The 25,251-nt window shown below is 50.9% G+C and overlaps 1 protein-coding gene across 1 annotated transcript in view; it reads right to left on the reverse strand.

Moving 5' to 3' along the window:
• AFAP1L1 (actin filament associated protein 1 like 1) overlaps window positions 1-25,251 on the reverse strand; it is a 78,141-nt gene that overhangs the window by 15,635 nt on the left and 37,255 nt on the right. Inside the window, exons 5-15 of the mRNA XM_056124468.1 lie at window positions 24,581-24,689; window positions 20,378-20,476; window positions 19,646-19,857; window positions 16,706-16,885; window positions 15,121-15,213; window positions 9,326-9,407; window positions 8,985-9,137; window positions 7,362-7,573; window positions 4,959-5,104; window positions 4,072-4,144; window positions 1,867-1,975 (exon numbers count right to left, since the gene is read on the reverse strand). Coding sequence (XP_055980443.1) covers window positions 1,867-1,975; window positions 4,072-4,144; window positions 4,959-5,104; window positions 7,362-7,573; window positions 8,985-9,137; window positions 9,326-9,407; window positions 15,121-15,213; window positions 16,706-16,885; window positions 19,646-19,857; window positions 20,378-20,476; window positions 24,581-24,689 — 1,468 coding nt within the window. The remainder of the gene's footprint in view (window positions 1-1,866; window positions 1,976-4,071; window positions 4,145-4,958; window positions 5,105-7,361; window positions 7,574-8,984; window positions 9,138-9,325; window positions 9,408-15,120; window positions 15,214-16,705; window positions 16,886-19,645; window positions 19,858-20,377; window positions 20,477-24,580; window positions 24,690-25,251) is intronic.

Consider the following 25,251-nt stretch of genomic DNA (forward strand, 5'->3'; position numbering starts at 1 on the left):
GGAATAGGTTTCATGCCTTGGCCTGTTCCCCCTGGCGGCCCAGTGGCCACCATCCTCCAGAGGCCACTGGACAGTTAGGTTTGGGCCCGCAGTGACGAGACATGTGGGGCCTCACGGGATGGGGGTGGAGCCGGCCCTTTTTTCCCCCGTCCCAACGAGACCCAGAGTTGCCACCCATGAACCGCCTTTCTGGCTCCTGATCAAGCTGCTTAACAGCCATGATCCCAGAGATTCAGAAAAAAATCTTGGAGCCCAGCAGGTTTTGGCAGAAATCCCTCCAGATTTAAGTGTTAAAATTTTGGAATTTTAAAATCGCGTGGCCACTACTGCAGCCACGCAACATCATATGTTATTCTTAACCAGCAATAAAAAAAAATATTGTCTACTCTTACCTTTTCACCAGATCTGAGTGTTGGGGTAAAATCCCAAATAATAATGGTGGGTCTGGTGTCAAAATATTGAATGAGATCAAAGTAGAGAGAGAGTAATGTGGAAATCATCTGCCCCACAGGTAGGGGGAGGGTGTGGGATGGGGGTATACTGGGGTTTTGGGTGGTGGAGAATGGGCACTGGTGAAGGTAAGGGTGTTCCATTTTATGACCAAGACTTAAACCAGAAAGCTTTGTAACTGCTTTCACAGTGATTCGATAAATAAAATTATAAAAAATGAAAAAAAAAACTGAATCAAAGACTTCTGGAGCTACAGGATGCTGGCTTGCTCATAACATTAAATCACACAGAAGTAAATATTATTGCTGGAAATCAAATAGACCTTGCCTTAGAGTTGTTCTGCCTACTTAGTCATTACTAAGTGTTTCGATCAGGTGATCCACCCAGTCCCTGTGGGGTGTGAGGAGGAGCTCAGACTGGGGCAGAGATGAGCTCACCTTTCATGGACTTCAGTTCTCTACTTACTATCCCCAACCAGAGGTGATCAACTGTTAGCCTGTGGATCAACACAGCTTAAAAATAACACACACACACACACACACACACACACACACACACACACTCATAGTTGTCCCTCAGAAATCCCAGATTTGAACTGCATTGTTCTATCCTTATCATCATCAATTCCACATTCTTGGATCCAGCAACCACAGATACTGGATAAGAAGACTGTGGGTAAGGAGATTTGCTATAAGGGACCTTAGCATTTGTAGGACGTAGACTGGCTGGGGGTCCTGAGACTAATCCCCAGGGGCCACCAAAGCATCACTGTAGTCAAGTTTTGGGGGGTGGTCACCATTATATGCATATTATCCATTGTGTAGGGGTCAGTGCTCCTAATTACAAGATACATGCACACAGATATACTTGATGTTATTTACTGTTAACATTTAGAAAAATTAGTTGCCGATATAAAACTGACCGTAGGTCAGAGAGATAATACATTGGGTATGGTGTTGGCTTTGCATGTAGCTGACTCGGGCTTGATCCCTGGCACCACATATGGTCCCCAAGCCTGCTAGAAGTGATCCCTGAGCACAGAGCCAGGAATAAGCCCTGAGTATCACTGGGTGTAGCCCCCAAACCAAATAAATAAATTAAATCAAAGAAAAAAAGTCAGTTTCACTTAATATCTAAGCTTGTGTTCTTTCTTCTGAGCACTGCTGCCTGGATGGGCCAAATGGTGGCCCCAGGTCAGGGCTTGAGCATTCCAGGTTCCTGCAGACCCCACTTCATGCCGGGTCCTTTCCTTTCCGAACCACATGCTACCTGCCCTTCATTATGCTCTTGGGTCATTTTTTCTTATTGTAGAGTGCTTCCTCACACCCCATTTCACGCTTTTATTCACCAGTCTGGTCTCTGGAGGAATTTTATTTTGAGATAGCCCGTACACCACCCCGCAGCCCCAGAACTCACTGGAGGCATGGCGCTTGACTTTGACCTGCGGGTCCACGCGATGAGCCTTCTCACTGCATGAGGACGCATGCCGCTTCACCTGGGCCCCCGTCGGCCGCGGCTCCTCATCCTGGAGGAAGGAGGGAGGTCACTCGTGTCGTCTCCGCCTCACCAACATGGGGGAAGGCCGAGGCCTGCTCTTGGTCTGTCATGTCTAAACCACTGTCCCCACAGAACCAATCACTGTCAGAAGCAAGGGCTCATTGCCTCCTCCGGCTGTACTGTGAGGTGAACCTTCTGAGAGGACAGCGAGAAGACTCAGAGAATATGGTAGCCTATCAGATTCCTCACACTATCTAGTCCTCAGGTCACTTGGATGTAGACATCACATCTTCTGAATTCTAATATATGTATTCCAGTTAAAAATGAACCAAGATGGGGTCAGAATGATAGTACAACAGGTAGGACACTTGCCTTGCATGCGACCCACCTTAGTTCCATCCCTGGGAACCCAGATGGTCCCCTGAGCCCTGCCAGGAGTGCTCCCTGAGCATAGAGCCTGGAGTAAGACCTGAGCACTGCTGGGAGTGGCCCTAAAACAAACAATGAGCCACGAGGGTCTAAGTTGGGGACAGGTGTCACTCAGCAGTGGCCTGTCCCACTGTCAATTGTTATTTCAGTGGCACTGCCATTTGGAATCCCTACTACCACTGGAAAGTGTGTATCCCCCAGTCACTGTAGAAACAATAAAGGAGGGGGCTGGAGAGATAGCACATCAGGTAGGGCGTTTGCCTTGCATGCGGCCGACCCTGGTTCGATCCCCAGCATCCCATATGCCATATGGTCCCCTGAGCACTGCCAGGAGTAACTCCTGAGTGCAGAGCCAGGAGTAATCCCTGTGCATTGCCAGGTGTGACCCAAAAAGCAAGCACTGTCCTCCCGTTGTTCATCGATTTGCTCAAGCGGGCCCAGTAAAGTCTCCATTTTGAGACTTGTTGTTACTGTGTTTGGCATATCGAATATGTCACGGGTAGCTTGCCAGGCTTTGCTGTGCGGGAGAGATAGTCTCAGTAGCTTACCAGGCTCTCTGAGTGGGGTGGAGGAATTGAACTCAGCTCGGCTGGGCTGGCTGTGTGCAAGGCAAATGCCCTACCACTGTGCTATCACTCCACCCAAAAAGCAAAAAAACAAACAAAAAAAACAATAAAGGAAAGGAAAGGGAGAAAATATAGAAAAACTTGGGAAAAGAAAAAGGAAAGAAATCTTTGAACATGGATAAAGTTCAATGACAGTGCATATGCTCACATGTGTGTGAGCTCTGGGTCAATCCCTGGGAACACACATACAAATACACACGAGCACACACACACACACACACACACACACACACACACACACAGTCAGAGAGGAGATAAACCAGCAGTAGCAGAGATACAGCCAACTGCACATTTGTACATGGTGTGTTTCTAAGAACTCAAAATCCCATCAAAGCTCAGAAGACCTTGAGTGGAGTACCAATTCGGTAACATATGATGATACTGTCAACAACAACAGTCCTGCCCAGGCCTCTGTGTAGGGCCTCCCAGGTGCTGTGCGATGTCCTGCCATGAAGGATTTGATAGAGTCCGTGCAGCGGTGCTGTCAGGCTTCCTCATCTCTGTGCAGAACCAGGGGTGAGGAAAGAGCCCTGACGACAGAGATAACCTGGACGCTGCTCTGAGTCTGCTGTTCATGTCCCCAAGTACAAGGCTGTCTTTACTACACTCTGAAGTTTACAAAGAAAAATACCATTATGTTTCTCAACATTGGTTCATCTGAGTCTGCAGAAGAACCTGGCTCATCTGAGTCTGGAGATGGAGCGTGAACACAGAAGGATGGTCGGAGAACTTTCTAGCAAAGAGTCCTAGATGAGAACATAGTGTCATGTGCCACTGCCCATGGCAGGGTGTGTCTGACAGCTGTGTCTACTTCCTCAGCAGCCCAACTCCCTGTCTTCACCTGGCTCTGAGGCCACGAGAAGATCAGGCCACCTCCTCCTCCACCCCCCCCACCCCCATGACTGGAGAACTTGTCCTGGGCCTTCGTTGGTGAGGTACCTCAGCCCCTTTCTAGCTGCTACAAAAGTGGAAGTGATCTCTGTGAGTTAAGGAAAAAAACGGAGGAAGAGTTGGAGGGAGTGCTAAGAAGCTCCCTGTGCCATGCTCTCGCAGCCACAAGGGATCATACCTGCATCTTCTCATAAGGAACATCATCATAGACGCGGGGCTCAGGCCACTGATCCTGGCAGGATCTTGCATATCTAGAAAGCAAGGGATTGGTGATGACCACAGTGATGATGGTAACCATGACGACATCCCACATATCACAGTCCCATCCTGGCCAACTTCAGCCCAGAGTTGATATGGGGGTGGAAGCTAATAACAGCTGGCTCACTGGGCAGCATCTGGCCCTTGCTGTCTGAAGGGCTGCATAGGCAGGGCCTCCAACATCCCAGGATGCAGGAAATCTATTGCCCTCACTCACTCTTACTTCCTTAAGAAAACAGGATCCAAGCTGAAAAGTACATTGGTCATGATCTAACCATGACTGAACAACATCTTGGTCAGGATCATAGTTCAACCATGGTCTATGAACTAGAGCCTGACTCTTCAAATGCCAAACCCATGTACCAAGAGGATGCCCAAGGGATGAAGAAATGAAGATTTAGTGGCATGAAAGTACAGCCAGGCCACCGGGTAGAGTGGGTTCTCCACTCAGTCACACGGCCCCTGTCTCTGGGCTCCCCTTGGCCTTCCCTTGAGGACAGAGTTTTGCCCAGCCCTTCCTCCTATGCCACCCGGCTTCAGGCCTGGACTCAGAGCCCCCGGAGGGACCCGTGCCAGGGCTGGTCTTCCACACTGTGGGCTGCAGGGTGCAACTCTTTTTTTTTTTCTTTCTGGGTCACACCTGGCGATGCTCAGGGGTTATTCCTGGCTCATGCACTCAGGAATCACTCCTGTGGTGCTCAGGCGACCAAATGGGATGCTGAGAATCGAACCCGGGTCGTCCGCGTGCAAGGCAAACGCCCTTCCTGCTGTGCTATCGCTCCAGCCCCTGCAGGGTGCAACTCTTACAGGAAAGAGTTTCGCCCTGCGCTGACGATACTGGTCAGGGTCTCCACATCCACGTAGTCGTAGTGCAGGGCCTCGGGCGTGACTTTGGAGTCCATCTCCACCAGCAGCAGCCCCAGCCAGCGGCCCATGTCCTCAGAGCAGCTCGCCTGAGGGAGAGGAAGCACAAGCCAGATTCACATCATTGGCACCATCAGCGCCTCTGGCCACCTGCCCTAAGTTAGAAGCTAGAACATACATCCATTCCTCTTTCTCTCTCTTCAGGTCTCTGCTCAAATGCCACCCCCTGTAGGAGGCCCTCCCTGACTACCTCTCTAAAGATACACAGGCTGGCTTACTTGCATCAGAGAGCCTGCCTGGCCATTTGGATATGAAATCATGTGGGCAGACCTGGAGTTTTTTATTAGCATTTATTTATTTATAGTCGAGATGACTATTTCCTAATCATTTTATGTTTTATAATAATTGGCAATTATTTCATAGTACAATGTACAGTGAAATCTCCAAGAACTTTCTAGTTAACGGGTATCTAGGTAAGTCCTCATTCAAACAGCATTACTATAAAATCAACATGCAGTTGCTAATTTTTTTTTCTTTTTGGGTCACACCTGGTGATGCTCAGGGGTTACTCCTGGCTCTGCACTCAGGAATTCCTCCTGGCGGTGCTCAGGGGACCATATGGGATGCTGGGAACCAAACCCAGGTCAGCGCGTGCAAAGCAAATATCCTACCCGCTGGACTATCACTCCAGCCCCGCAGTTGCTAAATTTGAATAAAGGGAGTATGCTTTTTGCCAGAGAGTTCTGTATATATAACTGGAGCAAGCCATCTTGAACAATGAGAAATCAAAGTGAGTCACAGAGACGCGAGTTCTTGACATTTAAGAACTGAGAGTTTTGCTTCTAGAATGTGACTAAGAGGCCACAGATGGTGGGAGCCTCGGGCAAAGCACTTGGCTGCCCTGGCTTCCGTTTCCTTTTCTGTGCTGTATTCCTCCAGTGATGACATTTCAAGTTCAATTAAATAGTAAATGGATTGACATGGGGAAGAGAAGGTCAGCGTGCTCTGCATGGCCTGGGGTGGGGGTGGGCTGCTGCTCAGGGCACGGCAGCATGGATGTGAGATGTCATCTTATTTGCATTTGACCATTTGCTCAACAAGCATTTACTGGGCCCTCAGTATGTGCCTGATATCATATTGGATCCCAGAAACCTAAAAGTCTGGATCATGGCCATGTCCACTGCCTTCTCAAAGTTGAAGATCTCACCTGCATACGGGGTGATCTCTGTGAGTCAAGAAAAAAAAAGGAGGAAGAGTTGAAGAAGTGCTAAGAAGTGACCTTTGCCATGCTCAGGGACGCCTTAGCACAGGGACAACTGTGCTAAGTATCTGCGTGCTGGGGGAGGGGAGGGGGGCAAGTGCAGGGCAGAGACTTATCCATCCAGGCCGTGGTTTGAGAAAGGATCCCAGAATTGCACAGGACCATCAGGGTCAGGACCTCCATCAGGGAGAATAAACCTTAGTTCTAGGGTTACCATATATAGAAAGAAAAAAAATCAGAATTCTCTGTTGAATTTCAGAAAAACACCACACAGGTTATTTTTCAGTATAGGCTTGTTCCAACGGGAGAAGAAGCTCACATAAAAGACACCCTGTTGGGGCTGGAGTGATAGCACAGCGGGTAGGGCGTTTGCCTCGCACATGGTCGATTCCCAGCATCCCATATGGTCCCCCGAGCACCACCAGGAGTAATTTCTGAGTGCAGAGCCAGGAATAACCCCTGTGCATTGCTGGATGTGGCAGCAGCAGCAGCAGCAGCAGCAGCAGCAGCAGCAGCAGCAGCAGAAGAAGAAGAAGAAGAAGAAGAAGAAGAAGAAGAAGAAGCAGAAGAAGAAGAAGAAGAAGAAGAAGAAGCAGAAGCAGAAGCAGAAGCAGAAGCAGAAGCAGAAGAAGAAGAAGAAGAAGAAGAAGGAAGAAGAAAGAAGGAGGAGGAGGAGGAGGAAGAAGAGGAAGAGGAAGAAGAAGAAGAGGAAGAACAGGAAGAAGAGGAAAAAGAGGAAGAGGAAGGGAAGAAGAGGAAGAAGAGGAAGAGGAGGAAGAGGAAGAAGAAGAGGAAGAAGAGGAGGAAGAAGAGGAGGAAGAGGAGGAAGAAGAAGAGGAAGAAGAGGAAGAAGAGGAAGAGGAAGAGGAAGAAGAAGAAGAAGAAGACACTCTGTTATTTACCTGAAATCCATGGCTATGTTGGCATCTTGTACTTTAATTGGCAATATTGCTTGGCACTTGGCCCAGCTGGGGCTTCCTGCTTTTCCCCCTCACTTCCTGTCATGCCCATGCAAGGTCCAGCATCTAGCACCCAGTAAGCCCCTCTCAAAACTTCCACCACCAGGAGCCACCCTCTCTTCTCACCTCCAGGATAGCAACCTCCTGCCGGTTACGCAGGATCCGGAAGGCAAATGGGTGTCTGGGCCCAAAGCCTGGCGCCACCTCACAGCCACGGAGGGCAATGGTGTTCACGTGGGTCCGCAGGTCGGTGCGGTCCTTGTGGAAATACATGGTGTTGCACTTCAGACGGCACCAGCGTTCCTTCCAGCTGTGGTTCACCAGCACGTTCAAGTAGCCTAGGTTCACAAAAAGGGCAGCCTCAAACGGGGACGCCCACCCAGCGCCTCTGAGTGTCGTTCTTGTTGTGCTGGGGAGCCAACCAAGACCTCCCGTGCAAGGCAAGTGTTCTACACCTGAGCCCAGGCCTCGTGCTTACTTACGCCGTGTATGGCGTTTGGGTATTATCTACTGGTTTGACAGAATGCTGCCCAATTCAAGAATCACTGAACATCAATTAGACCTAAGGTCAACTCAGCTGGATTCTACTGTTTAACACTGGGAAGGGAGCCGATGGGCATAGAGTCCTTCAGTTCAGTCTGTGGAGCAATACAGGGAGCTGCAAGGCCAGTTTGTGGGTCTATTCCCGGGACACAGTCCTTGTCCTCTAGGGGGGAAGGAGACTCTCGGAAGACCCGGTCTCTCTCGCTTGGGGCTGGCTTTCTGCCTGTGCAACTGGACCAACAGTCACAGTTCTACAGGTGGCATGACCTTCTAGAGCATCTAAGCTGGATGCAAAAGGCAGGAGCCACTAGAGAGAATGAATGAACGAGGTCACAACTCAAATGTCAGCAATTTTATGCAAGCTGTAACTAACGGGTGCTGCTGACCCCTGGTGGCTGCTCGTGGGAACAAACCCATGTTACTGTGGTCAAGAATTAAGGAAAGGGCAAACAAAGCACTGGGCTGGGATCTTCTCTTCACATTGCAGATTTAAGTGCAATGTTGACCAGATCATATATCCAGTCACTGGTTACAAAATATTAGCTGCTATACCATTTTTAAAGGATTGGTAGAATATTGTTCTAGACTGAATTTTAGTGGAACATTGCATTTCCATGAACAAGAATAACAAGTTTTACTTTCCAAACCATGTTTAACTGACACTGGGTATATTTGCACTGAAAAGTATTTCAGAGCCCAGAGTGATATTACAGCGGGTAGGACACTTGCCCTGCATGCGGCCAACACAGGTTTGATCCCCGTATCCCATATGGTCCCCAGAGCGCCGCCAGAAGTAATTACTGAGTGCAGAGCCAGGAGTAAATCCTGAGCATCACTGGGTGTGATCCAAAAAGTCAAAAAAATTTTAAAAAGGAAGGAAAAAACAAAAAGAAAAGTATTTCAATTTTTTTCTCCCAGAAATTTCCCTGTATTACACACAGAGTAAGACACTCCCCTAATCAGAGTCTCTGGGGCCCAGAGGCGGGGTGACCAGGGTGCAGATACAGAAATAGGGGCTTCACTAGCTTTTCATTGTGCTCATTGTCAGGGGTTCGAGGAAGAAGTCAGAAAGTTACTTGTTGGGACAGTGGAACTATTTCACTAGCCCAGGACTCTCTGCCCTGGCCACGAGGTGGGAGCTGCAGCCTTAAGGGTCTCCTAGCTTAGCCTCTGTGGGATCTGAGTTCTGCCCATGCCCACACCCACCGCAGCAGGGAACCTCGTCATCGGTGGAAGACGTTTGCAGGTCATCAGCCAGACCCTTCTTCTTGGAGAAGCTGATGATGCGGGTGATCTTGCGGCCTGCAGCCCTGCTCATGGAGCCCTTCAGCTCTGCCAGGCTGCTCTTCTTCCCTTTGCCTGTCAGGGAGAGGAAGGAGGGGCTCTGAGTCCCAGGTCCAGCTGCCCCTGCCTTCCTTCCAGTGCTATCTATCACATGCCATGCCTGGCCCAGAGTGCTGGGCTGGCCCTGCTAGCCTGTGCCCAGACCCACACCCATCACCCCCACAGCTACACTATTATTCCTCTTGAGCCCCTTCAGTTCCTACCATGTTCACGGCCAAGAGTGGAACAGCTGTCACCCATTCCCAGGCTGTCGGAGTCTGAGGTCTGCTTCTCTTGGGACAGCCTCTGTGGGGGAAACACACAGCCCTGGTGAGAGGGTGGAGAAGTAGTGTGGAGCATGGCAACAGGCGCCAGAGCAGATGAGATCTGTCCCTGCAGAGTAGATAAGACCTGTCCCTTCATGGGGACCCAGTAGGGAGTGTCTGGGCACATTTTACAAGCACCGGGTATCCCGTGTTGAGTCTCATCCCCCAAGAATTGTCACCTAACTGCATTCCTATCTGGCTCTAATTGGGATTGGGCTACGGCAAAACAGAGTTGGAAAGGTGATAGGTCAGTAACGCTAAACTTTATGTGATTGGACCATCCTCTTAAGCTGAGACCACCAAATACCTTGTGTATTTGGCAAATACACTCGCGGCTGCGCGACATCTTATTATCTTGTTTTTCCTTTGGAGAACTTGGCAGGCTACCGAAAGTATCCTGCCCGCACGGCAGAGTCTGGCAAACTTCCCGTGTCGTACTCAATATGCCAGATACCAGTAACAATGATAGGTCTCATTCTCCTAGCCCTGAAAGAGCATTGAATATGGCTCTTTTAAAATCTCAGGGCTAGGAAGAAGGAGACATTACTGGTGCCTGCTTGAGGCAATCGACGAACAACAGGACGATCGTGATCGTGATTTGGCAATAAAGTGAGTGGCCATCAGCAGTCTCCTGAAGTGGTTTCTCTGCATCCCCATCATCCTTTGCCTCACGTCTGCCCAGACCCAGTGTGCAACGTGTCTGGGCACATTGAGTAAAAACTGTTCCCCAACAAAGAAGCCCTCCCTGATTGGTTTGATCTTCAGGGGATGTGCTAACAAGTATCTTATGCCTGGAATTCTACCAGCTGTGGGTGCATAACTAGGGCCTGCGAGAGATGGGGCTTCACAGTCTGTTTCCTGAACAAGGAATGAGGGACTCATAATGGGCTGAGATGAATGTATGGTCCATATTGAGCAGGGGACAGGGACTGAGGGCCTGAGTTAAGAGGGGCATCAATGTAATGCAGTGGGCTCAGGAGGCTGCCTTCAGTGCGTTGAGGATGCATCACCAGACAGACGAGGCTGTCAGCAAAGAGAATGTCATCCTCACAGAAGCTGGGTGCATGAGGTGGAGGAAGGAAATCCTCTTCAACAAAGGATGCTGGGAAAGCTGGTTAGCAACATGCAAAAACTTGAAATTGGATTCATATCTCACACCACACACAAAGTTAATTCAAACTGGATTACAGGCCTTGATATTAGGCCAGAATCCATAAAATACACTGGGGAAAATAAGATAGGCAGAACTCACCAGGATAATATGGGAATCAAAGGAGTTGTCAATGATTCAAACTGTATTGGCGAAGATGACAAAAGTAGAAAAAAAATGGAACTATGTCAAACTAAAATGGTCTTGGATGGCAAAAGAAACTAGGCTAGAATGAAAAGACACCCTACTGAAGAGAAGAAAATAGTTGTGTATTGTATTATACATCAGGTAAATAGTCAACATATGTAAAGCATTCATTAAGTTCAAGAGCAAAAATGCCCAAATAACTCCATCAAAATATGGGAGAAGAAACTTTCTGGAAGAGGACAACGGATAGCCCGTAGGCCTAGAAAAGAGTGTTCATCGTCACTTATGGGAATGCAGATCAAAATGGCACCAGTGATAAGGGCATTATCAAAAGGCTGGGAACAACCAGTGTGGCGGAGTGTGGTGAAAAAGGAAACTTCATAGCTGGAAATGTTATCTGGTTCAGCCTCTATGGAAATTTCTCCCCCTCTCCAATATAATAGAGCTTCCATATGATCCAAAAAATTCCACTTCTTGACATCTACCCCTCTAACACATATACACGAAACATTATTTTTGAAAATATATATATACACACAACTATTTTCATTGCAGCACTTCTCGCAATAGTTAGGATAGGGAAATAACCCATGTCTAATGATAGATAAATGGGTAAAGTAGTATATAAAAATGGTATGCAGACACAATGTTATATACTATGAAGTTGTAAAATACGAAATTGCGCAATTTTATGCAACTTGAATAGAACTGGAGGACATCACGTCCAGCAAAATAAACCAGAAGGTGAAAAATAATCTGTGGCAAACAGAAATTCCCAGCACCCCATATGGTACCCCAAAGCACTGCCAACAGTAATTCCTGAGTGCAGAGCCAAGAGTGACCCCTGAGCATTGCCAGGTGTGACAGTCTCCTCCTCCCACACACACAAAAAAGATAAAGAAAAGAACAGACAATGTCATCATCTGCAAAGTGACTTTTGCTATGGAGACAAACTGAGGTGACAGTGTGCAAGAAGAAGAGAGATGAGCTTGCAGATAGTTTGAAAATACTTATGGCAGGAATTGATGATCAATTAATGTGAGTTGTGAGAGGAGTCCATTATGATCCCATCTTGGATGAGAGGACAGCAGCAAACTCTTTCTTTCTTTCTTTCTTTCTTTCTTTCTCTCTCTCTCTCTCTCTCTCTCTCTCTCTCTCTCTCTCTCTCTCTCTCTCTCTCACTCTTTCACTCTCTCTGGTACTTCCAGGCACCATTGTTTTCACTCACTATCATTCCTTCATTCACTCACACAAGGCCAGGTACATGCTAGTACTACGGGAGGTGGAAGATCTTCAGAAGAATCTTGGAAGAGGTTATTTAGAATCAGCTATTAATTGTGGAAATGGGAAGTGAGGGAGAATTCTTCTCTCCAAGGCTGTTTTTTTTTCCCCACCTGAATTACATCCCTTTTTAGCGGCATCAAGATCAAGTTTTGAGGTCAAACACTTGTACTATTTCTCACCCTGTGCTGGGTGATGATTTCACTTTAAGCTGTGTGTGGCCAGACTCAGGACAGGATTGAGAAGACAGCCACCAACTCAGTGAGGGGGAATGACAGGCCGGGGAATAGTGCAGTGACTGAAGAGCAACTTCCTTTTGAACATACAGTGACAAGTTCAAATCCCTGGTGTCCCACATGTGCTGCACGGGATCTACACTGCTATTTGAGCCTGGCAGCTCTACTGTCTGTGCTCCTGGTGCCAGAGGCAATTCCTGGCCCCACCACACTCAGGTGTGTGTAAGCATCACAAGAGTGAGCACTGCCACTAAAACAATGTGTGAGCATCACAGTCAGGAAGTATGACTCTCTGACTAGAGCGCATGTGTGAGCGCTGCAGTGACCCCTGGTGAGCACCACTACCATGAGGTGTGTCACCATTAAGAGTGTGAGCCCCAGGGCTGGAGCAATAGTACAGTGGGTAGGGTATTTGCCTTGCACGCAGCCCACCCGGGTTCGATTCCCAGCATCCCATATGGTACCCCCCAAGCACCGCCAGGAGTGATTCCTGAGTGCAGAGCCAGGAGGAACCCCTGAGCTTTGGCTGGGTGTGACCCAAAAAGCAAAAAAACAAAAACAAAAACAAACAAACAAACAAAAAAACAAAACAAAGAGTGTGAGCCCCAGGGCTAGTCGGAGTGATAGGCAGTGGGGAGAGCACTTGCTTTTCACCAACTGACCAGGGTTTGATTCCCGGCATCGCATATGATTCCCTCGCACTGCCTGGAGTAATTCCTGAATGCAGAGCCAGGAGTAACCCTTGAGCATCACACATCACTGGGTGTTGTCCTCCATCTCACAAAAAAAAAAAAAAACAAAACGAAACAAAACAAAACAAAACAAAAACAATAAAAAACCCTGGAGTGAGTCCTAGCAAGCACATTTGTGAGCACCACAGCTAAGGGAGCACAAACCTTGGTAAGCATCACAGCAGTGTGTGTGAACAACACAATCCTACAGCCAGGACAGCCCCAGGCATCACAGCACAAAACACAGGATGGGGAGAGGCAAGGGGGAAATGAACGGCAAATACCCAGTGACTTAAATAAGAGGGGGTTACAGAGTTCTGAGATCACAGACTTTTCCCACCCTGCCAGGCTCAGGGCTGTGGGCTGGAGGGAGAGTATTGGGATTTGGAGACTGGAGAGGTTGTGTGCGTTGTGACAAATGGCAGCTGTAAGAAATGGGCCAGAACTATCAGATGGAGCAGCACCCGTGAGCACATGAAACATAAGTTACAGTCTATTTGGTGCATGTCTGTATCAGGAAGCAAGTGGAATGAAATCCAGAGAGCTCTGATTTTGAGAGACGATGCTTGGACCGCAGGATTCCCCAGAAACAAGACCTCTGACATGTCACCTGCTCCCCCACTTGGCTGCACAAGCATCACTCAGCCCCCCGTGGAAGCTCCCCACTCCACAGCTTGCCTCTTCTCCTCTGCACACTCTTCCAGCTGCTGCACCATGGAATACGCCTGCAGAGGTACGCATGCACACATGTGTGCAACATGTGTGTATACATACATGCACACACATGCTGACACATGCACGTGTATATGTGCACATATATGTGCGCACGATGATGTGCATACGTGTGTACACACATGCATATATGCATGCATGCACACACATGCGTGCACATGACACACATGCATGTGCACACAGGCACACATGCACGCACACATGATGTGCATGTACATGATACCTTCCACCTGTATACAGGCATACATGTGTGCATGCACATGGTGGCACACATGCATACATACATGTGCACATATGCATATATGCATGCATAGTGTCACACGTGTACACACAAGCATATATGCAAGCATGCAATGGCAAACATGCGTGTGTACACATACATGCATGTATGCTCATGGCACCTACACACATGCATATGTATACGAATACATGCACACATGGACACACAGGCATACAAACACGCATGCTGCCCTACACCTGTGTCCTGTGCCCACTCCTCCCTTCCCTCACAGGCTCTTCTCCTTGTGGCCCTTTCCCTTGGCCCACCTCTGCATCTCTGGAATCTCATTCCTATGATTCAACATGGGGGCCATTCTTCTCTAAAACCCTTGTCTCTCCAGCCTCTCACCAACACAGGTGCCTGTCATGGTGGCCTCTCAGGATCACTCAGATCAGCCCCTTCCTCTGAGTGCTTACATGGCCCTGCCCAGGCCAGGCCTCCTCTGGTGCCAGGACCCATGCCCTCTGCCTGGAAGGCTTCCCCTGCTTTCTCTCTAGTCCCAGCGTATGAGTGGGGCTCAGGATGACCTCTGGAGGTTGGGGTCCCAAGGGGAGACCTTGGGGTGGCCGCCTTAGTTGTTTCCACTAATGGTGTGCCCTTGGGTCAGTCTCTGTGCCCGCAGCCTCAGCTGGAAACAGCATTTCACCAAAAAGTTGCTGAGGAATTAGGTAATAGGAGTAAAGTGTTTACAGCATTGCTGGTTACACAGTCATACTCTTCACTTGTGAAATCACACTCTTTGGGTCATAGAACTCCCATAAAAGGAACAGGGGGCTGGGGCCCACAGTGCACATCCTCCACAATGCACAGGCACTAGCTGGTGTTTGTCAATGGCTGACAACCACTGAATGATGACAACTCCAGGCTGGGCTCCCTCCTTTCCTGGCTGGTCTATTCCCATGCCCTGTTCACGGCCCATTCAAAGACAGCGGGTGGGGGAGGGGATGGAGGTGGGAGGGGTCAGCCACACCCACCTCTGCCTGCTCAGCATATATGTAGGTTTTCATTTTGCAGATATTTCCTGAGCCCCACAGCTCTGTGCGGGCCGTCCCATCCGTTCTGGGAATGCCCGGGGACAGACCCTATGCTGAGCGGCCCGTGCCTGCCCTGAGGAGCCCCGCTAAAGACAGACCTACCTTGTCCAGGTCCAGCTTGCACTGGAGGGCCGGGGATGTGGGCACCTCCAACCCTTCTGCTCCCCCTGCAGACTTGCTCACCTCCCGGATGGCCTGTGTGTGAGAGTACACAGCTATGAGCAGGAGGTGGGCACAGCCAGGGGCCGTGTGGCCACCAGGCAGAAGAGAGGAGGCGGCACGGCCTCCTGTCACACTTGTCCTTGGGATGGTAAAGACGGGGGCTGGGAACAGAGAGACCGGACTCCTAGAACCGGCACTGGTGCTTCTTAGCTACGTGGCCCTGGCAAAGTCCTTTCCCTGCTCCCGTCTGGGTTTCCCCAAGCTGCGATGGATGCTGGTCCTTGGCTTCTCTCTCCGGGGGTGGAAGGACGCATGAGAAGATGGATGTGAACTGGACACAGTGGCCTGTGTGCACGGGAACGCTTCATGGGTGGGTTGGACCCTCACAACATTCTGCAGCACCAGGTCATTTGGGGCCAACAGGCAGCTGGGCCAAAAGGAAGCGTGGCGGCTGGTGGCTGCAGGCCCACAGGAGCTCACTGTGTCCCAGCACAGCCCCGGGGGTCGCAGCCAACGTCACCACCCAGGGACAGACTCGTGTGAGGCTGGGAGAGGTGAGGACCCAGTTTCCAGCCCTTAAGCTGCTGGCTGAGGCTGCCCAGGACCGGACATTGAGGCCGGGTCCAGGACCCCTCCTTTTGCCGCAGCCCTGGGGGGCAGAGGCGCCCCCAGCAGGTGGTCGGGTTTCCTTCCCCTCCCAGACAAAGGCAGTTTGGGAAACGCTGGGCCCTGCAGCGGGAGAGCTGGTTATCTCAGGAAGGAAGGGAGGAGGGGCTCTTTGTTCCAGCAGGAAAGTCAGGACAGAGGCATGGGCTAGAGGGACACCCACGGGGGCGCAGGGATGCAGGCCGGCAGGAGGGTAGGAATAAGGCAGCCATGGGCTCGTGCGGTGCCCAGGATCCCTACGAGGACTTCATGCAGCCGCCCTGCTGCTGAGGCTGGGGCCCAGACACATCTGCCTGCCCTGAGACTCATCACAGAGCCCCAGTCAGCGCTGTCGGAGAAATCCTTTTTCACTTCTCATCCTCAATGCAACCTCTGGAAAGTCACGTGAGTGCCCAGTGGGTGCCTCCGTTTCCCCACTTTGTAAAATAACAGTTCTGCTAGTGGGGAGGAATAAATGAGGTCACATCAATAAGCTCTCAGCACCCTGCATGACCCAAGGCTGGTGCTCAGCACGCGGAGACGTGGACCCCTCCTCTGCGTGGTTCCAAGACACAGCAGACGGATCCAGGTGGATTTTTGCCTTTTCGCCAAAGGCAGGGTGGGGGTTTTCCGTGATTAGAAGGATCCGAGTTTCAAACAGTGGCAGACCCGGCTTGCTTGGCGCATCTGATAACTCGCCATGGGAGGAGGACCCATCCACAGCAGGGCCATTGGAAGAGGGGCTTCAGATGAGAGAAGGAACAGAGACCTCCAGCCTGAGGTCTGTCTGATGCAGATGCTCAGCCCCACGGCCACACACAGGCCCGGACCAAGGCCTATCCTTCCAGAGCAGGGGCCAGGTGGGCTCAGACCCCCTTACCTTCAACCACTCCTTCGCCTGCTCCCGGCTCTGCAGCGCCAGCACCAACACCTCGGTGGCACCCTGGGAGAAACGCAGCTCGTGTCTCTTGTGGCGGCTGTCCTTGGGCACGTAGACGACACTGCAGGTCTCCAGAGCCAGCCGGAGGTGCGGCTGCCGGTCCTTGGAACTTTTATAACACTGGAAGGGGCGGGTGGGAAAGGAGTCAGCGTGGCCTGGAGCAGAAGGAAGAGAAGCCAGGGAACTGGCCTACGCATTCCTCCCGAGGCCTCTCGGCCCCTGCTCAGTAGTGAGCAGGGCATGAGGACGGGAGCTGTGGTCACTCACTCCCAGGGAAGCCTGGCTGACAGGCACCAGCCTCCCTGGGCAGCCTTCAGGACTCAAGGACAATTAGGGACTCCAGGGGGCGCCACTGAGCAAGAGAGTGGCCTGAGAGCGCACTTCTCACACAAAACTCAAAGAGCCTTGGAGCAGAGCCAGAGAAGAATCCGGCAGCCTTTGGGAGACAGCCAGCCCCTGGCCAGAGGCTGCGAGGCAGGAAAATGGGAGATGAAATCCTAGTAGGTTCAGGAAATCAGTCACTTATATGCAATGATTTTCTTTGCTCGGTTCTTAGTAGGAGGTCAGCAGGACCTTGACACGGGACTCTGACAATTATTTTATGAAAAGGGGGAAGTATCAGCTCCCCTCTTTTTTTTTTTTTAATGGGGCTTGCCCCACCATTGTGGCATGTTCAGGGTGTGTGTGGTGCTGGGATGGATCTCGGGGCCTCCCACTGGAGAGCTCCCTGGCCAACCTCGCCTATCAAAAGTGCTTCACAAGTTGAAGCAAAATATTTGCAAATCAAGTATAGACACATATAAAAAGGACACTGCATCAGGACCAAGAAGAATGGGTCCCAGGAACAGGAGAGCAGGTGAGTCTTCAAAAACTAGACACATAATTCATCTGACTAGGAAAAAGGAGAAAAAGCACGTGTCTCAGTAGAAGCAGAAAAAGTATTTGATAAAATTCACAATTAGTTTACTGTTGGTTCTCAGCAACTTGGAAAATAAAAGAACTCTCTTCAAGGTGCTAATAAATAAGGAGCCTCTACAATAACCCGTGGCAAACCTCAGCCTGTTGACAAGTAACTGCAACCCTCCCAGAGTTCTGCACAAGGGCTCCTGCTCTCATCGCTCCACTGACTCGATGTAGAGACTCTGGCCAGAGCACTCAGACAGGAAAAGCCAAGACTTGAGGAAGCCAGTTCCAACCTGGTCAGTCCCTGGAGTACAAGAGGCCTCATCCAGTGATACGTGTTGGTCAGCGCAAATCCAGGAGCTTTTAGGTAAAGGACTCTTTTATTTTTTTTTCTTTTTGGGTCACACCCAGCGATGCTCAGGGGTTACTCCTGGCTCTGCACTCAGGAATTACTCCCAGCGGTGCTTGGGGGACCATATGGGATGCTGGGAATCGAACCTGGGTTGGCCGCGTCTAAGACAAACGTCCTACCTGCCGTGCTATCGCTCCAGCCCCTCTTTTTCTTTATTCCTGAAAATTTCCTTTCTGGAACTAAGATTACATTTTCTTTTAAGAAATAATGAGGAATTTAAAAAATACTTAAAGACAGGATATAATGACAAGTATTACAGTGCTGACCTTGACTTGACCCCCAGCATTGCACGGTCCCCTGAGCACCTCCAGGAGTGATCCCAAAGAACAGACTTGGGAGTAACCTCGAGTACTTTTAAGTATGGCACCCCCACCCCACTCCCAAATAATACAGAATACTGCATGGGCAGTTTTTAGGAAAAACATGTATGAAAACCAGGATGGAAATACTGGTTAACCCTGGGGTGGTTTTAGAACATACTTTCTCACTCTGTTCTCCTATAACCCACAAATGAACGTACTTGCCTATGCCATGAAAACCAGTAAGTCTTATTGTGTTGGAGGGCATGGGGGGGGGGATCCCCAGTGCTTGGTGGCTCAGAGACCGTCCTGGTGAAAACCAGGGACTGTGGTGCCAGGATTGAACTGGGGGCATTCCACATGCCAGGAACATGCTCCAGCCCTTCAAGATCTTTCTGATTTAAACCTTATTTTATATTTTAGTATTATTATTATTTTGTAGCCTCCCATGTGGTGCTCTGCGGCTGGTGCCACCGCTTGTGATGTGGGTCATCCCTTGCCGACCAGGGCCAGTGGTTCAGACAGGGCCCAAGGATGCAGAGCTGACCACAGGGCAAGAACAGCAGTGCCTGGTGGGCTTCAGGGTCACACCTGCCCACGCTTGGGAAGTCATGTGGAGTCAGGAATCCATCCCTAACCTAACCTCTATACTATCTCCCTGGTCCCATATTTATTTATTTTTCTCTGTTGTTTATCTAATTTTTGGCATGGGGCCACATCTGGCAGTAGTGTCCAGAGACTGTTCCCAGCATAGAACAAGGGTGTCACCCTTGGTGGTACACAGAGGGGTGGGGGATGAGGGGCAACATGTGGGGTGCTGGGGATGGAACTCGGGGCTCCCCCATGCAAACTGTGCACTCCAGTCCTTTAAGCCATGTTCTTTGGCCCTATAACTTATTTTTTAAAGGTGTCTCTGGCAAAAACAAAATGATTAAAAAAAATTTTAAAAGGTGTCTCTGGCAATAACAAAACAAAAAACTTGGTAAAGTCTCTATCAGGTCTTCAAGTTATTTTTAGATATTTCTAGCAGAGTGGGAGAGCTCTGGTCCCTTGCAGCCTTGGCTTGTAGCCTTGGTGCATAAGCCAAGCCCACAGAGAGGAAGGCAGACACACTTGCACACAGAGGCGGGTGACCTGCACACACACACACACACACACACACACACACACACAGATCACACACAGATCACACACACACCTCCCCCCATCACACACACCAGCAGTACTAATCCCTGTGCTGCCGAGGGGCGCGCCCGTGCCACTCACCAGGAGCTGGTCTTCCTTGATGACGGTCAGCTGCTTGGCCCACTGTCCAAAGCGCTTTTTCCGTAGCAGGAAGGCGCATATCCTGCTGTCCCTCACCAGGTGCATGGAGGACTCCTCGGAGGGCCACTGGTGCAGGGGAGGTGGCCCCTTCCCTTCTTCCTCCTCTTCCTCATACGACTCATAGGAGCTGCTCATGGCGTCAGAGTCATTGTCTGTGAGGAAAGGACCATCAGTGCCATCCTGGGGAAGTAGTTACCCACCCTCTCATGGGGTCGCTCCTGGGGTGGGCATCAACCCTGCGCTCAGGGTCCTGGCAGCTGACCGCTGGCTGGGGGTTGTTGGCGGCTTTGCTTCTCTCCGTCCCCACCAGTGAAAGGCCACGGGAATAACGCCACCTGCTACTCAGGCTGTGGTGAGCGTGAGTGCGGGCTGTGAAGCTGTGTGTGCCGGGCTCGTTAAGCCTCGAGCCTGGCACACCACTTGGCACCCAGAGGTGGGTGATTCTCACAGTGCCCCGCATACCCCCTTTCACACAGTAGCAAAGCGGAGCCCAGAGAGACCCTTGCGTCTGTCTCCAGGAGTTCATCCAGCCCTACGACCACCAGATACACAGGCTCCATGGGGGCTCCATGGGGGCTCCATGGCAACCCCGAGGGCGAGGGGGTGGGCACCCAAATGCACAGGATCAAGCCCGGGCGCACAGAAGCGTCGGTCTGCATGTCCTCTACTCACAGGAGGTTTTTAGCTCCCCGTTCATCCTGGTGGCAGGGTAGCTGCTGTCGGCGTCTTCGTAGTAGCCGTCTGTGATGGAGTGCGCAGGGCTGCAGCCATCTGTGGGGTTGGCAGAGGAACTGCCCTTCGGCAAAATGCAGGTCGACTCCAGGGCACTGGGTGGGGAAGACCCCAACACCTGGCCCTTCTCTGACCCTCTAGTACTCCCCACTGTGTTCCCATCACCAGGAAATGCCCCTGTGGGCTCCATGGCACCTCCATACCATGCCTGTGCTACTCCGATCCATTCTTGTCTTCTGCCAGAGAACTCCTATTCATCCCTCAAGACCCAGAGTGGCCAGCCCCTCCTCAATGACCTCCAGCCTGAGGTACATATGGGGGGGGGGGTTTATGTAGGGGGTGTGTGTCATTGACCTAGTCTTGGTACTGCAGGGTACTTAGTACTGGTACTTGATACTGCTGTATACGCTTCCTTTCAATATACCAGCAAATACCCAAAGAACTCTGCCTGCATCACCTAAGGCTGTAGACATGATGGGAAAAATCCATCCTTTTATTGCTGTGCAAACATCATAGGCCTGGCCTCAGAGTGTGCTCCACACGAGGCCGTGTGGGATACCGAGTGCTCCATAGCTAGCCCTGGGCCCGTGGTGTCCGACCCACCTGCCCTGATGAGGACGGCCATAAGGGAAACAGGACTGTGTCCCCTGTACTCTCTAGAGGCAGACCCAATCACAATCAGATTGTGGCCCAGGCTGCAGACCACAGTGCTGATGCTCATTTTCACGATACATTCTCATCGGAGGTTGTACAACACAGGGTGTGTGTGTGGGGGGTGGGTCTCAGTTTCTTCTGTACCAGCATAACAGGGCGATCGTATAAAATGCAGATTCTTGGGTTGTATCCCCAAAGAGTCAATTCACAGTTTTGGGCAGGGCCCAGGAACTTCACTTAAACTGGAACCTATTTAGGTGGACCATCATAAACAGCGGCGAGAAGAGAGAAATGAAACTGATTCCGAGGAATCGGAACAGTGACTGTCCTTTTACACCAGCTCAGTTCTGAATTCTGGTGGGTGGAGGAGGCTTTGGGACTTGAGTGTGAATCCATCTCTCTGTCACCTCTCCAGCCAGCTTGGAAGAACAGTCACTGCTTTTCACACTGCACTGCTTGGAGTGACAGGACCACAATCCCTCCTCAAATCAGTGATATGATATGGGTTCACTCTTGGAGCCTGACAGCCAGGAGGTGCTCGGCAAGTGCCCATCCCCACTGCCAACTTTCCATTTCCCCACACAGGGAGGTTGGCATCAGCCCCGCCTGACACCTGACAGACGAGGAAACCCAGCCCTCGCAGGGTGTGCTAGGAAGGGAGCCTGGCTGGGCACGGAGCTCCCTGCCCCAGGGACAGGCGTGTGGCCCATCTCTGGGAAGTCTTTCACCCACTTCCACTTGCTCCCACCCTGCACGGTCCTGCAAAACTTAATTTGGGCTCCCGGCCCTGCCATCTGTTTCCGGAGCACGACAGGACTGAGCCAGGGGGTAGGGTGTATGTGTGTGGGGGACACCCAGCATTCTGCCTTGTGACACTCAGCTTGCTCTGCCCAGGCCCTCTGTCACATGTCACTGACACCCCTTAAATGGACTGGGGGCTTCAGGGCAGAAAGGTGGGGGTGGGTGGGAAGCATGGGGGCGGGGGGAATGTGCTTGGCTCTTACAGCATCAGATCCTGTGGGGGATCCTGGCGCCTCCGCCCTGGCCAGAGCCTGCCCCTTCCTGTGTCCCTCCCTTCCCTTCCCTTCTGCCCCGGGATCCCCACTGTCCTGGGGATGCTTTGTGGAGGGGGAGGAACCTCATGCAGCAGTGGGTTGAGCCCGAGATCCAGCCCTGCCCTCACCACCTCCAAGTCCTTGAGTGGATAATGTCACTTGCTACATGGACCCTATGACTGTCAGGGTCAAAGAGGCACAGTGTCCTCCGGACCCAGCCAAATTTGGGTCACAGAGGCCACTAGGTGGGAAATAGTCAGATATCCATTCATTGGCAAATGGGTCAAAAGAAAGTGTGGGCTAGCCACACCATGGCATGTTTTCTGGTCTTTATGAGAGTCCTGACGCAGGGCTGGGGACATAGCTCAGTGGTAAGGCATGTGTTCTGCATGGGTGAGGCCCTGGGTTCAACCCCCAGCACCACACACAAAACGAAAGGACCGATTCATCAAGATCATGGATGAATCTTGACAACATGATTCCATTGGCAGGAAAGATCCAGACAGGGGAACTACACAGTAAGAAGCTTGTGGCTGTGTGTGGGAGAGTGTGTGGGAGTGGGGAGGCTTCAGGTGGGAGCTCTGAGGGCTGGGAGCTGAGGGGTTGGGAGGGGGCATGGCACCAGCACATGCCACGCTGTGGGTCCCTGAACAACTGCTGGATATTAACCCTAAGTGTTTTAGGCTTCTTCAATGAATTGCCCCTTTTCCTTCCCACTCCCCAGAGAAACTTAAGAGTGTTCTTTCCAGGGTCCCTAATCCCGAGTTTATCTTTAACCTTTCCTTTGTGTTTTACCTCTCATTGTTACAATTCCCTAAATCAGTCTTGGTTACTTATAAGTCAAAATTTCTGGTGATTCTGAATTTTTTAAGTGAATTACTTGTTTTTCATATTTTACTATAGAGCAATGTTCTTTGCTTAAACATAGGAAGACCATTAATACTATGCTTCTAATATTTGGGACCCAGGGCAAGCAGTGAAGCTACCTCAGCATCCAAATGGGACAGTCTTTTTAGACTTTAGTCTTTAGTCTTTAAACTATGCATAAAAGCATAGTTTTGATGCAAGCTGTTGTGACTTAAAAGACAGGACCCCAATGGGGAAGGACAAGCTGAACCAGCTTGAGGGCCAAGTCTGGGATTTATGGTAAAAGTCTTTCTCGCCCTGAGGACCCAGAGAACTAAGTTTTGGAATCTATATCTCTTACTGTGTTTATCCAAATAACTGCAAGTATTAATAAGAAGTAAGCTTAATTGTTTAATATGTACAACAAAAGGGAAAGAGAAAAGCAATATAGATGTCTCTGGGAGACAGAGTGTCTCCTTGAGTTAATCTGCCCAAGGAAACGAACTGCCTCTGCCAAAACACTTTACCTCTGTAAATAATCAATGACACCCACATGCAGTCCTGTACCTCTAACCCCTCAGATGTTCTATAAGTATGCTAGCAGCTCTGCATTAAAGGGGCGATTCTGAACAACAGTATGTGGTTGCCATCTCTTGGATACCGAATGCTCGCGTCGGGCACCCCTACATTTTTTAATTTTTTTTGCTTTTTGGGTCACACCCAGCAATGCACAGGGATTACTCCTGGCTCTGTGCTCAGGAATTACCCCTGGCGGTGCTCAGGGGACTATATGGGATGCTGGGAATCAAACCCGGGTTGGCCGCGTGCAAGGCAAACGCCCTACCCGCTGTGCTATTGCTCCAGCCCCTTATTTTTTATTTTTATTTATTTTTTTACCCCTACACTTTGAACTCACAAACAACCATCACTTCCTGTGCAATTTTGCTACAAGAAAGTAGGTGCCCAGCGTGAGAAGCACAATCCGACCAGAAGAGCATGAATAGGAAACTGCCTCCCCTTCATTCTGATATTTCTTCACTTCTCACAGGAAAATGCTGGTGAGAGTTGCTGGCATACCCTACATCACTGTTACATGGATGCAGGTGCAAGGTGTCTGGGCTCTGTGGAAACGTGTGGCCCTCAGCCTCTTTTGGGATCAGCACAGCAGACCTATTTTATTGTGTGCCTTTCATGTCAGCCTGTGGCTTTATAACCAACTCTGCTGCAGGAGGGGACAGTGGAGACAGCACCGAGGCCAGCCCCTTGGCCAGGAGTGTGTGAGTGAGTCCATGCGGCCTTGCCGAGCACCTTTACGTGCCTGGTCCTTCTTTCTAAGTCAAGGGGGGACAAAGCAAGAGGGGACCCAGGCTACAGATAACTGGGACTGGACCCAGGCTTGGCCCCCAGGACCATGTTCATCACCTTCACAGGCCATGCTAGAGAAGTTCAGTAACCTCAGAGGGGAGTGTGGCGGGGGGGGGGGGGGGGGCGGGGGGCATCCCAGGCTAGACCTTCAGGGAAAAGCTCCTCTTCCCCCGCCCTGGTCCCCTCCACTCAGTCCCCCAGCCCCCAGGGGACCAGAACTTACTGTGGGAGCTGATGTACTCAGGGGCCTTGCCAGGACCCAGGGGAAGAGCCTCCTCGTAGTAGTCCTCAGGCGGGGGCCTGTTGGGGAGCGGCGGGGGCAGGTCCACTGCCTGTGGGGGACACAGCGACGTGGGAGACCCAGAGGCCTTCACAGAGAGGAGCGGGAGGCAGGAGGACAGGCAGGAGACAGACATGGGGCCTAAACTTTGAGGGACCAGGCAAGGGCAGGGCTGGGAAACCCGGAGATCAGGCTGAAGGGTCTCACCAAGATAATAATAATAATAAATATTAATAATAATTATTATCCTGGAAATTCTTGGCTCTCAGCTGGTGGCTTCATATGAAGACCCAAGGCTAAGGTGCTGCGAGGGCCTGGGTGCAGGGGGGACCCAGGTCACCGTGATGGTGTTCAAGGGCCTCCAGGGCTCACTCAGTGACCCTTGGGGTGCTGGGGTCTAGTGGGAGTGGGTCGCATACAAGGTCTGTGCTGTCCTGTACCCTGTGCTCCACCAATGCTCTCTGAACCTCAGCCTGACTGCCTGCCTTCTTCCCTCCCTCCTCCCCTCCTCCTCCTCCCTCTTTTTCCCTCCCTCCCTCCCTCGCTCCCTCCCTCCCTCCTCTTAGGCCCACACCGAGCAGTGCTCAGGGCTTCCTCCTGCCTCTGTGCTCAGG

Source organism: Sorex fumeus, unplaced genomic scaffold (assembly GCF_029834395.1).
Source record: "Sorex fumeus unplaced genomic scaffold, SorFum_2.1 ptg000051l, whole genome shotgun sequence".
Classification (NCBI taxonomy): Eukaryota; Metazoa; Chordata; class Mammalia; order Eulipotyphla; family Soricidae; genus Sorex; species Sorex fumeus.